Below are 17395 nucleotides of genomic sequence, written 5' to 3' on the forward strand. Positions count from 1 at the left end.
TGGTGACCACCTGTGTGTCGAGCCAACACAAGAATAGTGGTCATACCACTTTGGTTATTCTGAAATAGTTCGGCTGCCTGAAGTCTGACAAAGGACAGACCAGCATTAGGTGCAAAATGTGTTGGCGACCAGTCCTCAGCAGAACTGGAAAAGCCATTTGGTTGGTTGGTTCTGTTGAATGTTTGTCACCTATTCATTCTGACAATAAATACATGTATTTTGTTAACCATAATTAACCTTCTGGTTTGTTTTGGGTTCTGTCCAAAGGAAAATACTCTTAAAACAATGTCGTTGTCAATTCAACATTATTATTGTTAAATATACTGTATATCGTGATAATTATCGACCAATATACAAAAAAAAACATATGATGATAATAGTTTTGGCCATATCACCCAGCCCTACCTGAGAGAGATCTGAGAGATCTTTTTAACATCTTTTTTTGTTACAGAAAGAAAGACAGAGTGAGACCTCTCCCCAAAAGTCAGCCAATACCTTACCCACATGCTATTTAGTTTGTTTCAGTATGAAACCAATAGTATGTGTACTGCAAACTATCTACATGGAAATATTACAATAGACATTATTTGAATTCCTGACTTGATAATATAACAAGCGCTTGGCCTGCTAGCTCGATGCTCGGCATGATGGGAGCTCCCATTAACGCACTAACAGAGGTTAGCATTGTGATAACTGCGATAAAAATATATTTACAAACAATACGTTTTATTCACGTTTAACATGTGAATAAGCTTATATTCACAAGCGTGTACAGTATTTCATATGATCTGGAAACTGAAGTGTAACTGCTGACATTGTTAGCTAACTCAATCTGCTGCTGTAGCTTCAACACTGACCAGCTACAGCAAGCTCAAAGGGTCAAAATTGTTACTGGAAGTTTGACTCATGATTTGTTGACTGTCCCCAGTGAGCAGAGAGTGATCTAGATCACGTCTTTTAGACATCATTTATGGACATCCAAGACGTCTAAAAGATGTCCTCCGGGGGAGTCAGAATGAACGTTTTTCATACGTCTTTTCTGGACGTTGTATAGACGTTTATATATCGTATATATAATTCTGGATGTCAGTGGATGTCTAGATTATGGCCTCGTTGAGAAAAGACGTCCAGTCAGGCCATAATCTAGACATCCACTGGCATCCAGAATTAGTTGAGAATAGACGTTCATACTGGCTGTGATCCGGACATTCACTGACAGCCAGAATTAGTCGATAAACAACATATAAACGTCTATACAACGTCCAGAAAAGACGTATAAAAAACTTTCATTCTGGCTCCCCAGAGGACGTCTTTTAGACATCTTGGATGTCCTTAAATGACGTCTAAAAGACGTGATCGAGACCACTTTTTGCTCATTGGGTAGAAGTGAATGATTTTACTGGTTAGAACTGAAATAACTTTTTTTGTTATTAAGAGAGAGTAAAGTACGGAAAAGGGTACTGTTGGCTACTGGTATCAAATTCCAGGTACCAGTATTGAAACTGGTATCAGTTCAAATGTGAACAGTACCCAACCCTGAGTAGTATGCTAGCTAACATTAGCCTCAAGGGCTGGCATGTTTACTGTTACTTGGCAGCACCATCAGCTGCTCTGATTGTTGTGGTCCGGCCCGGAAAGCACTGATGAATTCATCCAGATTTTAAATCATAAATATGAAACATGTTTGAAATGATCAGGGTGGCCTGGTTGAGTCTATGAGCAGTTCAGGAGGCTTGAAACTGCAACTGAAACCCTTCACATTACCAGATAATCTGCCAGAGACTGATACTGGTATTACAATTGGACAGCCTACAGGACCAGCGCCACTAGAACTGAAATGATACAAGTCTGCCACAATAATAACGTTACCGTCAAAATACCTCTGCTAATTAGATTCATGCTCTACTTTAATACCCTGGTGGTTAGGTCAACAGAAGTGACTAATGCGCCTATTTTTGAAATGAATAACTTTGCTAACTGTTTGCAGTTCACTTTAACGTTACAGATGTTTATTAAAAGGTCAAATATATGGTTTGCCACTTCACATCATGCTAGACCTGCCACTAGTATGAAGAAAGCAGCATCTAAACACACACTGCTCACCCAACTCAGATCACGCTGTTAAATTAGGCAGTGCTGTACAATGGCAGAGAGTGGAGAGACCATTTATGTTTGGCAGTTTTCACCACTCTCTGCAGTGCTGTCTGGTCTGAGCAGTTGCCATACCCTACTGTTATGCAGGATCCACTTGAAGGTGCAACAGTTGATTATTCTGAGGACCTTCTTTAGTCCTCTCAAGGAGAAGAGACTGGTGATCAGGGTTGAGGTGTTAAAAGTTCAAGAGATGTCCTCGGAGATGTGTACAACCAGAAGGTTAAAGCTGACAATGCACTGAACCTCAGTCCAGTTGACACAATGGTTGTTGAGGAACAAGTTGTTGTCAGCGCACCACGCTTGCCGCCACGTACTTGATAATGGAATTGGACCCACGAATAGGCATCCAGCCGTAAGGGAAGAGGGAGTAGAGGAAATGATCTAGCCAACAGCCCTATGGGATGCCAGTGTTCAAGGTGAGGGTTGAAAAGGTGTGTGATTGTCAAGCCAAAAAAAACTGGGGCTTGTTGGTCAGAAAGTTTAGCAGGTTGAGGAGGACCGGATGACTGAAATTGGTGATTCGGTTGGAGGGGATGATGGAATTGAATGCTGAACTGAAGTTGATGAATAGCATTCTCACATCAGTGTTGTCGAAGTGGGAGAGGGCAGAGTGAAGTGCCATTGAGAAGGCACCCTCCATACTCCTATTCTGGTGAAAAGCTACTTGGAGGGGGTTCAGTGAGGTTGGTAGGCAGGTTTTGAGATGAGCCAGGACTAGCCTCTCAAAGCATTTTATCATGGTGGGGGTAGAGGATATTAAAGCTTGCTGCAATGGAGTTTTTAGGCATGATGATGCACAGCACAGGGGGACAGTTGCTTGGGCAATTGACAGGTTAAAGATCAAGATCAATCATGACCTCGATCATCTGCCCAGCACAGGCATCTCCATCAGGGCTAGTAGCTTTACATACATTAATTCAACTTAGAGCAGCATGCACGTTGGTGGTTGGTAGTGTGAGGAGCCAGTGGCCTACCCTGTATCCCAAAGCATGTATTAAAACTGTAAAGGCCATGTGGGAAGGATGTGTTGTGGTTGAGGACATGTTGGTGGTTTTGTTGTCCTAAATGAACTGCAGGCCAGAGCATCAGCGGTGTTTTGCGCCTTCAGCATTACGCAGACCTCACAGTTCATCCAAGGCTTCTGATGTTGGAATGTTATGATCCATTTGAGGGAGGGAGAAGAATTAGTGTCCCTGGTTGAGTCCAGGGCTTTTGTCCTGCCTCTGAGCTGGCAGCAAAGGAAGTAACAGGGCTGAATTGATGTGTCTGTCAAAAGAGTGAGGTGGCAAGATGGTGGGACAGGACAGGGCTGTTGTGAGTTGATAATGTATTATGTGTGCGAGCCACCACCTGGAGATTTAAGATTGTTATTGCTATGCTATGCATTGTTATTGTTTAAAAAGCACTGACTGATGCTGACACCATTGTGCTACATGTCACTCCTCTTATGCTTCTGAATGCCAGCATGCTGTCTGAAATCACACACTGGCATGGCATTGTGCTGCTGTTGTTTTGTTCAGTGTAAATAGACACAGGTGATCTAATGACAAGTCTTCGTTGCTGCATTATTGCATGATCTCTGTGTAAAAAACGCAGACTGTCCTTGGTGGGGGAGGGAAATGGCTTTGTAGGCATCAACCAAGTTGGTGTAAACATGGTACAAGGTCTTGTCTCCTCTAGTGGGGTAGCAGACACGTTGATGGAATTTTGGGAGGACACTCTTTAGGTTGAAGGCTGGCTCTGAATGTGCAGTCTGCCGTTTGCTCATGGCAGCATGCAGGTCTTTCATAGCAAGTTAAGCATCGGCAAATGGAGGGATATATGCTACAGTCACCACATTAGATGTAAAATCACTAGGATGATAGAAAGGTCAACACTTAACCATGAGGCATTCTAGGTGAGCAGAGCTGTGACTTGATTATAGATGAGTCTGCGCACCAAGCGTTGTTTACATAAAGTCCCCCAGCACAGACTGGAAACAAACAGGCAGATAACTGCTAATTCAGAGAATCTGGTGAGACGTGTCTGGGGTTGTGCACGCGCTGCCTGTCTTAGTTGAGATGGTGAACCTGTTGCTTATTTACACATCCAACACATATGAAAAGTCCATGTGTGCTAAAAGTGGAGTGTATTGACTGCACATGTTGGAGTTTTTTCACTGAAAACAGCTGCCTGCTGCGACTAGAAACAAGGTTGATGAGTGTGGTGAGACTTAACAAAAACAGTAAAGTTGTGGGCCACAAGACTAAAACAAAGTGCTTAAAGATGCAGCAATGCTCTGTAGTGCCAAGGGGAACTATAGAGTTGGGCATTAGTTCTTTGTAGGCTCATCATTACAAGTGCCCCCTTCACATTACAGTCTAAAGCCCAGATGGAAAAGTGGAATAGTCCTAAATAGCTGATTACTGCAGCTATGTGATGATTCAACAAGACTAGGACTATGTATAGCCATATTCACACAGACAAATAGCTCTCTTGAAAGACGCAGCACTCATTCCTTTCATTGCAACAGCATTGCTGATGATACGGCCCTAGGGAAACAAATGCATGGTCATTAGCCAATAAAGCTGTAACTGACTCAACTTTTGCTGCGATGCAATGGAGTGTGATCCAGAAAGGTCCTGCATTGGCCAATCAAAGATGCAAGCATACATTTCAGGTAGTTAACGCTGTATTTCTGGATTTACTTACTACACTGTCACTGTAGTAACTTTTCGGTATGTAAAATCCTGTCTCATAGTACTTCTTAACAGCTGTGTAATGTTTTGGCATTTGATAAATCTTCAAAGTCTTGGATGATTCACTCGATCCTCCATCCTGTATAGTATGTCATCATCCACAGAAATACCGGCACTTTAAGATCACTCTTTATGTTTTAACACTTGTCTTAGTAAATTCACATGGATTTAACAGCTGGAGTGCTTCTGCAGTTGGTATCCAATAGGCAGCCAATGGATAATTTTTCCTGACAGTATATACATTAGCTGTAACAATACACAGATGTCTCATTTGGATTAGAATTGTTTCTCTTAGCCAGATGAGCCTGTGTTTTCAGCTAATACTACCATCACAGGTCTACCATCATTGCTGTTAAAAAAAAGTCTGTCAGGATGAAGTTTTAGATTGTTACATGTCTTTTGGATGATCCAAAAAAAATAATTATTGCAATGTTCTTTTAATGTCTGTCCTGGGATTGCAACACTGATAAGACCTAATCCAAGCTAATGTAACCTGATAGTCATACTCCCTTCTTTGCCCCACTTTCATTTCTTTCCCCCATCCATCTCTTCTATTCTATCCACCTCCCTTTGTGACCTCACTTGATCCTTCATCTGAAACATTACTTGTAATAAAAAAATAATAAATGGGAAATGCTTTATTTATATTAAACCCACCATGCCCTTTTATACATATAAGAAATTGAATGAGATTATTTAAAGATGTACTCGATAGCTAGTAGATATACTCGTCTATGTATGCACCTCTGTGTGATTGAGTTCTCTGGGGCTAATTTCAGCTGACCAGTATTAATGCATGGCTTTTTGACTTTTGTTGCTCTTTGAACTCAAAAGATGTGAGGGTTCATTCAGAGTTTTTTGACATCTGAAGGTTAACCAGTTGATGTTGGACTTTCCAAAGACTGACATGCAGACCTCATCAGTTGACACAATGCGTTTTGGGATTTGTGGGTCTGAATGGGAGGCGGGGGGAGGCATGAATGGGAGTGAATGTAGGGTGACAGAGGGTCAGTGAGAATAGAATGCATAATTAAGTGAGACTTTTGCAACTTCGAAGCCAGTCTTTCTGTTCAAAATGGACTGTATTTTAATAATTTGTTGAGTGAAACCATAATGCACTATCCAGCACTGTGAATCCCTTCCCAGATAGCAAAATTGTACCAGACACGTTCTTTGCATGGCATTTGGCCATGGTATGGGATTGTATCTTGTGTTTGTATATATATATATTTGCATACATTTTTTCGATACTCCTTTATAGTGATGCTCACAGGTAGTCATGTAATTTAAGATTGATGTATGGGACACAAGGTTTCATTTTATAGTTTATTTCTGCTCCTGTCATTTGGTCCACAAGATTACTGTACATGCACACTGTGCAAATCTTTCAATGGAAGCAGATTTTTTTTTGTGTATGAAAAATGTCGGAAAAACTTCCAGCCACTACAACTGCCACAATAACACCACCTGCTGTCCTCAGTATGTATCTCACAGCAGTGTGTTCTTGTGTCATTTAAGTTCAGCATTTGAGCTTCTTCTTCTTCCTCTTCTTTTCGTTTTTCTCTTCTTCTCCTTCTTCTTCTTTGCTTTAATTTCTAGCTGTCAGCCTGAAATTATGATGGATGATTCATGTTGTAAGGATCTAATAAGAACTGCTTTACTCTATCCCATTAGTTTTATTTCCTCCACCAAAGATGTATGTGTCCGTTGGTTGGCTTGTCAACAGAATTATACAGAACCTGAACAAATCTCCATATAACCTGGATGGAGGATGGGCATTGGCCCAGAATAGACCCCATTAACTTTTGGTACAGATTCCAGATAAGTGGGTGAATTCAGGAATTTTTTCTCACTTCCTTTAACATTACAAGAACATTTTCATGAATTTCTCAGGGAATACTGCATGGATGTTAATTTTAAAAAAATCAGGCGTATTTAGGTGGCTATGATCTATGAGTGAGTAAAAAAGCAGCCTTGGTGGGCTTACTGAGTGCTTAATTATCACTTATTTTACTTTTGTCTCTATAATTTCAGTCACATTAATTGGTGACATCGCTCTGTCTCTGTTTCATGGGGTTATACTCATCATTTGCATGTGCTTTAGTAAAATCTTTTATGTATTCTTGTGCTTTTGTCAACCTTCTTACAGTATGTTCCACTTAAGCCGTTTTGGTCTGGAATGGTATTAATGAGTTATCTCATACAATTCTTGATAATTGCTGGTGGTCTCAGCTTTCAATACTCTGAATTTCGTGACTCGTGTCACAATACTGGAATTTCTAACTTTGACACAATATCTTAGATCAATATCACAGGGAAACAACACAACATGGAGGGGATAAATTGTAGATTTTTATGCTTTTGCACTGTTCAGTTTCTTGGCTTAATTTGAGTTTAACATACTTTCTTTGTTGTTCAAAAAGAGAATAACTAAATTATCTGATTAACTTGGGATGTAACAATACCAAAAACCCATGGTACGATACGTACGTGTCTTTGGCAATTAATGATTGGACTATGTACAACTGCAAAAACAATCCAGCAGCCAGTAGCAACCCCCCCCCCCCCCCCTCCGTTTGTGCAGCGGGACTACCAGGGTACCCAGGGGGGTGTGGCATGGGAGGACAGCTGAGAAGAGTCACTCGGCTGATCTCCGTCCAACTTGTTGTCCAGCAGATGACCTGGGCCATGAAAATCTCTGTCAGCATAACTGAAGCGTTATTATTTCCTAACTGTATGTTCAGTGTCTGGGGTTAATGGACAATTGACATTGTGTTTTTCTTGCGGTTGCTTTGTAAAAACAAACTGCTGATACAGTGGATTGTGAGCAGTAGTTTCCCGCCGATAACATACTGTCACTTTGGCTGTTGCAGCTGCAGAGTCCGTGGGCACGTTAGGTGAAGCAGACAGGCCAGGTGGCGCAGCAGTGGTAGGGCAGCTTCATTAGCTATTAAATCCATTAATGAAACTCCATTCCACATTTTCACTGCTACCTTGCACTGAGGAGATTGACACGCAGACTGACAGTGCTGCACACCTCTCTCAGAGTTGGACGGCAAAGTTGACAGTGCCTCCTCAGAGCTTGGCTGATTAGCTGGGCTTGCTGTAACAGTTATTATTTATGGCTGCAGACGTTAGCTTCAGGTGAAAATGGCTAACGTAATCAGTAATTGTTGTGAGGCAGAAGTCACGCTCAGCGACAAATAGGACATGTCTGTTTAAAAAAACACTAGGTGAGTTTTTAATTATCACTCAGATGATCTCTGCCTCCCTCCGACAAACCTCCTGCATAACTAACATAAGCCTAATGTCCACCTTCAACCATTGGAAAATCAGCTATCAACATAAGCTGCAGACTCTCGACTATACTGTCTCTGCATCGATGCAGGATCTCCCGCATCGTGATGCATCTTATAATTGAGAAATTTCCACACCTCTAATAATGGTCCAATCAGTGTTGTGATATTACTTACTTTTAAGTCAAAGTCTTCACATTTTCTTCTATGCCACTGAATGGTTCATAGTTGTCACTATAATACTTTGTGGACATTATGACTTTTTGTGGTGTAGTTTGTGGCACATGCAGCTTTGTTTTCTTCACTGCATTCTCCCTCCTTGTACAATAACGTTTGTATGTGAACCTTCATTTACACCGCAACACGTCCAGTTGCCTACGATACTGCACTAAATTAGATCTCTTATTCAGGTAAGTGCAAGTACTCATTCCTTGCTGCTGCAATGACTCAATTTACACATGGGAATTGTTCAATCCTCTAATCTAATCTAATCTAATCTAATGTTTCACATCCCTGTAATTCTCCATTGTCTCTTGGTGTTTCTCAAACTACACCTTGCTCTGTGCCATATTAGAAATTACCATTGGTATTTTTTTCTGGTTCTGTAAGGAGTTGCAGATGTTTTGTCTTTCTCTTTCTGAGGCGTATGAGCAGCTGGTTTTACACTCAGATTCTGCAACTCAAAAAAAAGGTTTAAATCAATAGGCAGTTAAAATTGAAATGTGATTAACACTGACAGCGTAGCCATGGCATACATATGTGTGTGTTTGGGTATCTAGTGTAATCCCATACCTCTACTTGTGTGTGGAGGCACATGTGTGAACACTTGCCTATGTGTGAAAGTATTTAGGCAGAGGAACTCTTGACCTCAACGTCTTTCATAGAGTGTCAGAGTCCAGCAACGTCCAGTTTAGCAAAACTGAATCATGCTTTGGTTTTGGACCTCAGCATTAGTTCCAACAATGCTTTGGAGATGCAGTCAGGATGTACAGTATAATGTTGCTATGGACAACTGAAGCTACAACTTTTAGCCAAGGCTATATTTGTTTACATTTCAGCCAATTGGCACCATTAAAGTATGCTGAATTAGATGTTAGCAGCGCCTTTTTAGATTATAGGTACCTGCAAAATTTTAATCATAAAAGGCTCACAAATTCCACTGGTCCAGATCACTGAATCACCTTCCAGTTTTGATGGCAATTTTTTATGGGTCGGAGAAACTGTCAGCTAGCTGAAGCTATCCTTTACAATAATTTAATACATGTTTACAACCAGACAGGCAAACTCATTAAAATGGGCAATAATTAAGGTCAGTGACAATGACCATGACACACACACACACACACACACACACACACACACACACACACACACACACACACACACACACACACACACACACACACACACACACACACACACACACACACACACACACACACACACACACACACACACACACACACACACACACACACACACACACACACACACACAGACGTTTGATAATGAGACTGAGCAGAAGCACAACAAGCAAAAAAAAGCAACATTTCGTTCTGAGTGAGTAAGGTGTAATTTGAATGAGAAATAAAAGAAGTCTAAGTCTAAAATCATAGAAATGTCCCTTTACAAAGAGCAGGCGAGTCCGAGGCAGGCACGGTCGGCAACAGGTAGTCAGTCCAGAATGAAGTGCGGGAGAGTCTTGCATGAGGAGAAGAACAATCTGGCAATGACTGTCTGTGAGGCTAGAGTATATATACCGGGTTGATTAGTAATGAGGAGCAGCTGTGTGAACAGGTGAGCAGAGTTGGCTGATTACCTGAGAATGGCTGGTGACAGGGCAGGCAGAAATGAACTGGTGACCAGCTATGCCAAACTGTGACAGTGCTGCCCTTCAATATACACCACCTGCCTAATATTGTGAAAGTTCCCCTTGTGCAGCCAAAACAGCTCTGACCTGTCAAGACATGGACTTAAGACCTCTGAGGGTGTCCGGTGGTGTCTGGCACCAGGGCGTTTTATAGTGGATCCTCTGGGTCCTGTACGTGGGGGGTGGGGCCTCCATGGATCAGACCTGCTCCAGCACGTCTTACAGATGCTCGATCAGATTGGGATCTGGGGAAGTTGGAGGCCCGGTCAACACCTTGGGCCCTTTATTGTGTTCCTCGAGCTGTTCCTGAGCAGTGTTTGTGGTGTGTCAGGGCACATTGTCCTGCTGGGGGGCCACTGCCATCAGGTAGTGTTGTTGTGATGAGGGGGTGTACTTGGTCCACAACAGTGTTTGGATGGGTGGTGCGTGTCAAGTGGCATTCACATGAATGTCAGCACCCAAGGTTTCCCAGCAGAACATCGTATTGTGATGAGATGATCAATGTTATCACCTGTCACCTGTCAGTGGTTTTAAGGTTGTGGCTAATCGGTGTATATCCACATCTGACTATATCTGTCCGGCCATGAAGACTTAAAAAGATTTTAAAAGTTCTGTGTCACTTGGACATAAACACAAGAGGTTATAAATGCTGCTATTAAAGATTTGTGATTGTTAGGCCGCCAGCATGAAACCACGGACCAGTAGGGAAAATGGGGGTTGAGCAAATACAGTGAAGCTGTTTAGCACCCAAATGAGGACATGCAGAGATTCTGGAAGTCAAAAAGTGCCAGTGTCTGTTAGCAGAAAGTTAGGTCTAGTTCATCTTAAAATACCTTATCAGATGACCAGGTTATAAGTCAAGACTCAGATAATATCGTCTGTGGTTCACCTGTCTACTTTGCAAAACGTAGTGCATAATGTAATATAATATGGCAAATAAACAAGTTTTATTAGTGTCTCAACTGAACTTAAGTTAATGTCACAACAGCAGTGGACAAAATCATAGATGACTGTGAGCTGCATGTTAACCATATATATATTTATTACAGTGTGCAATGGTTTGTAGGGGCGTCGGCAGACACTTTTTACCGGGGCATATGCCTGTGCCCCTGTAAAGCTGCAGTCCTAGCAACGCCCCTGGTTCGTATAATGTCTTGAGAAACAAGTTGGCTTTGTGTTTGACTTTCTGACGGGTCTTTCCCGTGTCTGCTGCGTCTGAGTGTTTTACCATCTGTGCTGAGTTTTCTTCTTGCAATGTTTCACTGGCTCTGCCTCCTTTTTGGAAAACACTGTTTTGTCAGTTTTATTGAAAACGTTCTTATTTTTGAAACACTTTTTCTATATAGTAGTTAAGAAAATATAAATGAGGGAAACAATGCTTTTTTTCCTTCATAAGATTTTTGTATTTGTACAAACAAGTGAAGAAACCTGCAGTTGTCTTGTGAGAAATGAGCACCATTTTCTTGATATGAGTGCACCAGTCTAACATTTTCCTTCTTGTTATGTGATGCTATCAGTAATTTTTTTTTCTCAAAAATGCCAGAAACCAAGGAACAAGGAAAGAAACACTTAAAAATATGAGCATAAAAGTTCATTGTTGACCTTGGAAATAATAGTTAGATTGTAGAAATGCTCAGTTTTCATTTGACCACATGTCACACTAGGATGGCACTCAGTAGAGTGCATACCTCCAAGCCTAATCCATTGTCCTCAATAGTCCTGCATCAATCAGTTTTTTGTTTTTTTTAAATAAAGATCTATGCATTATTCCCCGAGAAATTAAAGAAAATGTCAAAAAACCCCACAATGTTAAAGAAAGTGAAAAAAAAAAAAAATCCTGTATCCGTCTCTTTATCCTGATCAGCACCAAAAGTTAACTATTCTGGACTGAGACCCATCCTCCCTCTAAGTTTGGTAGAAATCTGTTCAGTAGATTTTGTGTATTCCTGCTGATAAACCAACCAAACAACCAACCAACCAACCAACCAACCAACATACGAACACGGGTGAAGACATAACCTCTAGAGTTAAAATATACATACTCATAGCAAATGACCATCTCCACGATAACTGAACAACTTCTACCAGGTGTAACAACTTGTGAGAGTTCTGGTAAAAGCTGAAAGTTTTCTTTGTTACATTTGCATGTTTTTGTCCTGCTTAAACGATATTAGCTTTAATTTCTGAAACAATTAAGTGAAGATACAGGGTAGATGGAAGATGATTTAACAGTATGAGAGATGAGTACGGTTTCCTGGAGGACTCCTTAGCTTTTGATCATGTTCAGACTTAAACTTAAAACACAGTCAGCACTAGAATACGTTATCTCTTTGGTTAAAGACAGCTAGACAGTTCAGTGGAGTGACAAATCTATTTTACCAGAGTACTGCAGTAAGATAAGGGCTGTGTGGTTATAAAGCTCAGGCGAACATCAGACATGGAACCCCCTAGGCCAAGTGGATGAATGTCAGCTGCTGACATCACGTAATGGATCGTCGTCATCTGGTTTCGAACTCTATATCACCTGAGTCACCTGATGGGTACAGCCGTCCGACTGCTGTCTCACTTTCATCTGGCACTTTTGTGTTGACGTTTGTATCGAGTCTGTTTCTGTCTGCTCTTTCTAGCTCGACATGTGGTACTTGTCATTGTTGTAGGTCTAATATGTTGAATGTCTAAGGTGCAGGTTTTTTAGGCTGCTTTGAAAGTGTACAACTGGATCAAGACAGCTTTCAGTTCGGTTTAGAACGATGTTTGTGGTGTGAAAGCAGAGCCGAACCACCACGAGGGTGGACATGTTATTTAAGTATAAATTTAAAAGCTTAACTATTATAAATGTATTTGCTGATTTTGATCTGTTACGGTCTCCCAGTTTCATAAATAACATTTTATCTGTTCAAAACAAAAAATAGAGGAAAAAGTACAAGGCAAGTAAATAAAAAGTACAAGGCAAGTAGTGCAATGTAAGTATAAAAATATAAATAAATATGTGCAGTGGTGCAGGTTGTAAGTATGGAAATGTGAGAGTATAAATAAGTACAGTAAAATAGTCTTTACAATTATTGCACATTGTCCTTGGGTGGTGTGTGTGTGTGTGTGCGTGCGCGCATGTGCTTGTGTGTCAATGTCAGTGCCCGTTTGTGTTCAGTGCAGTGATGACTTGTGGAAAGAAGCTGTTTCTGAGTCTGTTTGTTCTGGTTTTGATGGACCTGTAATGCCTGCCAGAGGGTAACAGGTCGAACAGGTGATGTGCAGGATGGGTGCTGTCTCTTGTAATTGCCTCAGCTCTGCTCTGCTAACACATTTAAGCTTAAAAAACTTTTTTTTTAAAAATACAAAAAACCCCCAAAGATTCCGCGATGCTTAGGCCAATGCAGATTGCAGATTATCGGTCTGGCTGATTCGCAATGTAACAAGTAGTAAGTTATTGAATTGATGGAGTGAAGTGAAAATATTAAATAGCAGAAAATGGAAATACTGAGGTGAAGTACCTCAAAATTGTGCATAAGTACAGTACAAGACTAAATTGTAGTAAAGCTCCATCACTGATTATTCTCAACTCTGAGACTAAGATTTGTCTGTAAATGCATATCGGTTCCAGCTAATTGAAATGGTTTTAGATATTTAGACTTGATATGTATTAATATTAGCACTAGAAGAAATAACATTTCTAACATCTATCATTTTGACAAATTTGACTCCCTTATTAGGTTTTATATCAACTTAGTGAACTAAACATTGTCTGCTGGTGAATGTTGTGATAGCATCATAGACATTTTGAAACTGGTCCCCGGTCACTGCTGAAGTACCCCACTACTATGATATAACACATGAATAAATGTTATGAGTTGTTTTCTGTGATGGATGACTGAGAGGTTCAAGCCTCTGGAAAGTAGATTTTCATGGTTTACTGAAATCAAGTCAAATCAAATCAACCCTGCCTCTACATTTGGACATTGATCTAAAAACTTACACCATGCTTTTGAAAATTGCAGCAATTTAGCACAGCTTAAAGTCAACAGCCAAAAAACTTGTAAAACCATCAATAGCGTGGCTTTAATATACTGCCAACTATTTCAAAATAATCTGATTAGCCTGGCGCTCTCAGCAGTGTTGACGTTCAAAAAGAGTTACAAACCTTCAAACCTTGAAACATCCAGGAAACATCAACAGCAGGAAGGACCAAAATGGTGAATGTGGTCACTCCAGTCAGGTGACAGCAGGATCCTATTTAGAGCTGCTGTATTCTCAATTGTTTGTTTCAGCTTCTTTGAGCTGATGTGACGGAAGAGAAGCTTTTTCCCATGTGAAGGGACAGCGTGTGTGTGTGTGCGTATTTGTGTGTAGAAACACTACTCCAAACACAAGCTGAAACATACAGAATCAGGGGAAACTGAGACAGGACACATACAGAAAGACCAATACACACACACACACACACACACACACACACACACACACACACACACAAAGACATACATGCACAAAAATCTGTGCAGATGGAAGCTAAACACAAACATGCATATGCATGTAGAAACACATAAACCCATTGTTTCTGGTAGGAAATGGAGTGTTGTGTGTGTTATCTCTTCATTGGCTGTAAACATACTTTCACAGGCTCTAAAATACAATAGACTGCTTCACTCTGTCTGTTTTACTGGCCTCTAACACAAAGGCTAGGCTGAGCTCTGAGTGTGTGTGTGTGTGTGTGTGTGTGTGTGTGTGTGACGGCCTTGCTCGCAGAGAACAGTCATATTTTTCCTGTCACAGTGATTGTGTGGATGTTGGTATTATATCTAATACTACTGAAGGACAGGAAGTGAGATAGCATTCACATACTAACCATACAGACCCGAGTCTAAACAATGGGCCTAATGCAGCACCATTCTCTTAAATTTCTCTTATATTTTCTATTACTTTTTTGTCAAGAGAAAAAATAAGAGAAGTCACTCCAGAAGCACCAAACGTTCTTACCATCCAAATCTGCTCTAACCCAGGTGTGCTGAATGATGAATCCCACTTGATCGTAAATCTGAGGCGCCTGGCCGATTGTACAGTAATTAGCATAGGTAATGCCTACTAAACACCATATAAGGGCAGGTGTTGTGCTGTGTGCAAATAGCCGACACTGGCAGAGGGATTGGCGAGATGCCACCAAAAAAGAGTAGTAAAAAGAAGAAGAATTTCAGCAGCAGTAAACTTGAGGTATTGTTAAATCAAATAAAACAACGCAAACATGTGATCGTCCACAGTGTCAGCAATGGCGTTACACCAATGTCAGAAAAACAGTATCAAGGCACACAATTGTGCGCTCTACCACGGAGCGGGTGTTGTAAGAGCTCTCCTGTCTGGTCTGGGGGTTTACCAGGGGGGTCAACAGCCATGGAGTGAGGGCATAACCTTGGTCACCTATGTTACATGTTTATGAAATTGAGTTTCATAAAAGTAAAACTGGATGGTGGTTTTATAATTACAAATCATTTACCAATCAGCCACCCCTCTCCACCAGCTCCTTGAGCCGGATGCATCCCCACCAAACTATTCTGCAGCACAAAGGAGTCGTGTGCCCCCCTGGTCAAAGCGCCACGACATTCAGAGGGTGGCAGTTTGCATCTGATATTATTTGGACGTTAATAGAGCGATGCAGCTTTTGTTTGAGGAATGGGAATGGATCTGGAGAGGGTGCTTTGATCCATATCTGTGGCCAGTCTACAGCACCAATGATACTTGGCGATACAGCAAAAAAAGCGTTGTTGATCTCTACCTGCTGGTTAGCAGTGTCTGGGAATGATATGTACTGGGGCACGAATGATATAAATCACTTTCAGTACTCTCAGAAGCGCACGGCTCAAAGAGGACTGTGAAAAGCCTGACCTGTCTCCTGTCTCTCTCTCTGAAATGATCCTGTGGCCAAAACTCTGAGTACTTGGAGGTGTGGAGGCACAGGGTTTGTGTTTCGCCTAAACTGAGGCTCCAGGTTATTGCACAAATCCATAAGCAGTACTCATGGCACTCTGAAATGGGTCAGCAGCCATTCATCTGTCTCATCAAACAGATCTGTGCGATCTCTAAAAAGCGCTCTCTGCGCAAGGCCCTGTTTGCCAGAGCATCTAGTAGCAGTATGTAAGCCATGATTCAGGTGCTGAATGCATGTGATCATCCCAGTTTATAGTCTTAATTAGGATCGATTGACCAATAGTATTTTTAACCACAAAATAAACAATCCAATCATTAAAATTCCTCTAAAAACATATAGGCTGATAATGTTATTATTATATTTTTTTATGTTCCTATAATTTAAAACATGTTTCTGTACATTGGACAAACAAATTGTGGACTGTGTAAACAGGATGTTTGTCTCTTTTCTTGGCAAGAGTGCCCTCGACAACTCTTACAATTTTCTCTTACCAAAGAGAAGAGCAAAAATAAGAAAACACTGGTGAATCCCAGATATACATTTTTTTTTAACAGAGTAAGAGAAAATTGTGGCTCAAACAAAAATAAGAGAAAATTTGTTCTTATATTGCTTCTTGCATGAGGCCCATTGTATGGTAATGAAGCTAGTAAATGTCCTCATTCTGCCAAAATAATGATTATTTTACAGTCATTTACACATTTTAATTGTTCTCTGGTTTCACACAGACAGTATTGTTAGTATTGTTGGACCACATGACAGAAATTATAAGACAAAGGATGAAAAAAGAAAATCTTCTAGCTTAAAGTAAATCCACACAGCTGACATGATAACAGTCTCACTCCAGCTAGTCACATGACACATGCTGCTCTCTTTACGGCATGTCGTGCCTAGTTTAAACATTTATGGGAGAGTTAAGGCTAATAAATTGGATCGTATCATACATTTTCCCCTCTCAGATATCCAATCCAGGGATTTTGGCCAATATCGGATCGATACCGATACTGAATATCGGATCGGCGCATCCCTACTACTGAATAGACTAGAAGGGGCTCTGTGGAACTTCTGTGTTGTGCTGGAAGCCGGTCGTTACTTTATGTTAGTGGACTCCATTCCTAAACTAACATTAGCTACTTTTCTCCCTGTTAGCGACTGGAGAGAGGCACTCTGGAACATTGTTTAAGTCACATCCTCTGGATTGTCATGGAAAACTGTATAGGCAACCGAGAGAGATGGTAAAGGTCTCATTTTTCACGTCCTGTTACAATCTTCCCACATATGGTCCATAGAAAGTGACTAATACATGTAATTTGCTACAGATTTTTAGGTAGAGCCCCTTAAATGAACTGCCAAAATGCATATGTGAAAAACAAGAATAAAATAAAGAGATATGTGTGGAAGCACCCCTCAGGATAAAATAGGT

At 40.9% G+C, this 17395-nt stretch overlaps 1 protein-coding gene across 2 annotated transcripts in view; it reads left to right on the forward strand.

The window, feature by feature from the left end:
• Positions 1–17395, forward strand: part of vegfc (vascular endothelial growth factor c) — a 91106-nt gene that overhangs the window by 14649 nt on the left and 59062 nt on the right. Inside the window, exon 1 of one of the 2 annotated variants that reach the window (XM_084341756.1) lies at positions 3406–3468. The exons of the other annotated variant lie outside the window; for it this stretch is intronic. Coding sequence (XP_084197882.1) covers positions 3445–3468 — 24 coding nt within the window. The 5' untranslated portion in view covers positions 3406–3444. Of the gene's footprint in view, positions 1–3405; positions 3469–17395 lie in introns of those variants that run through there. 2 annotated transcript variants of the gene reach the window in all.

Source organism: Pagrus pagrus, assembly GCF_965226575.1.
Source record: "Pagrus pagrus genome assembly, chromosome: 2".
NCBI lineage: Eukaryota > Metazoa > Chordata > Actinopteri > Spariformes > Sparidae > Pagrus > Pagrus pagrus.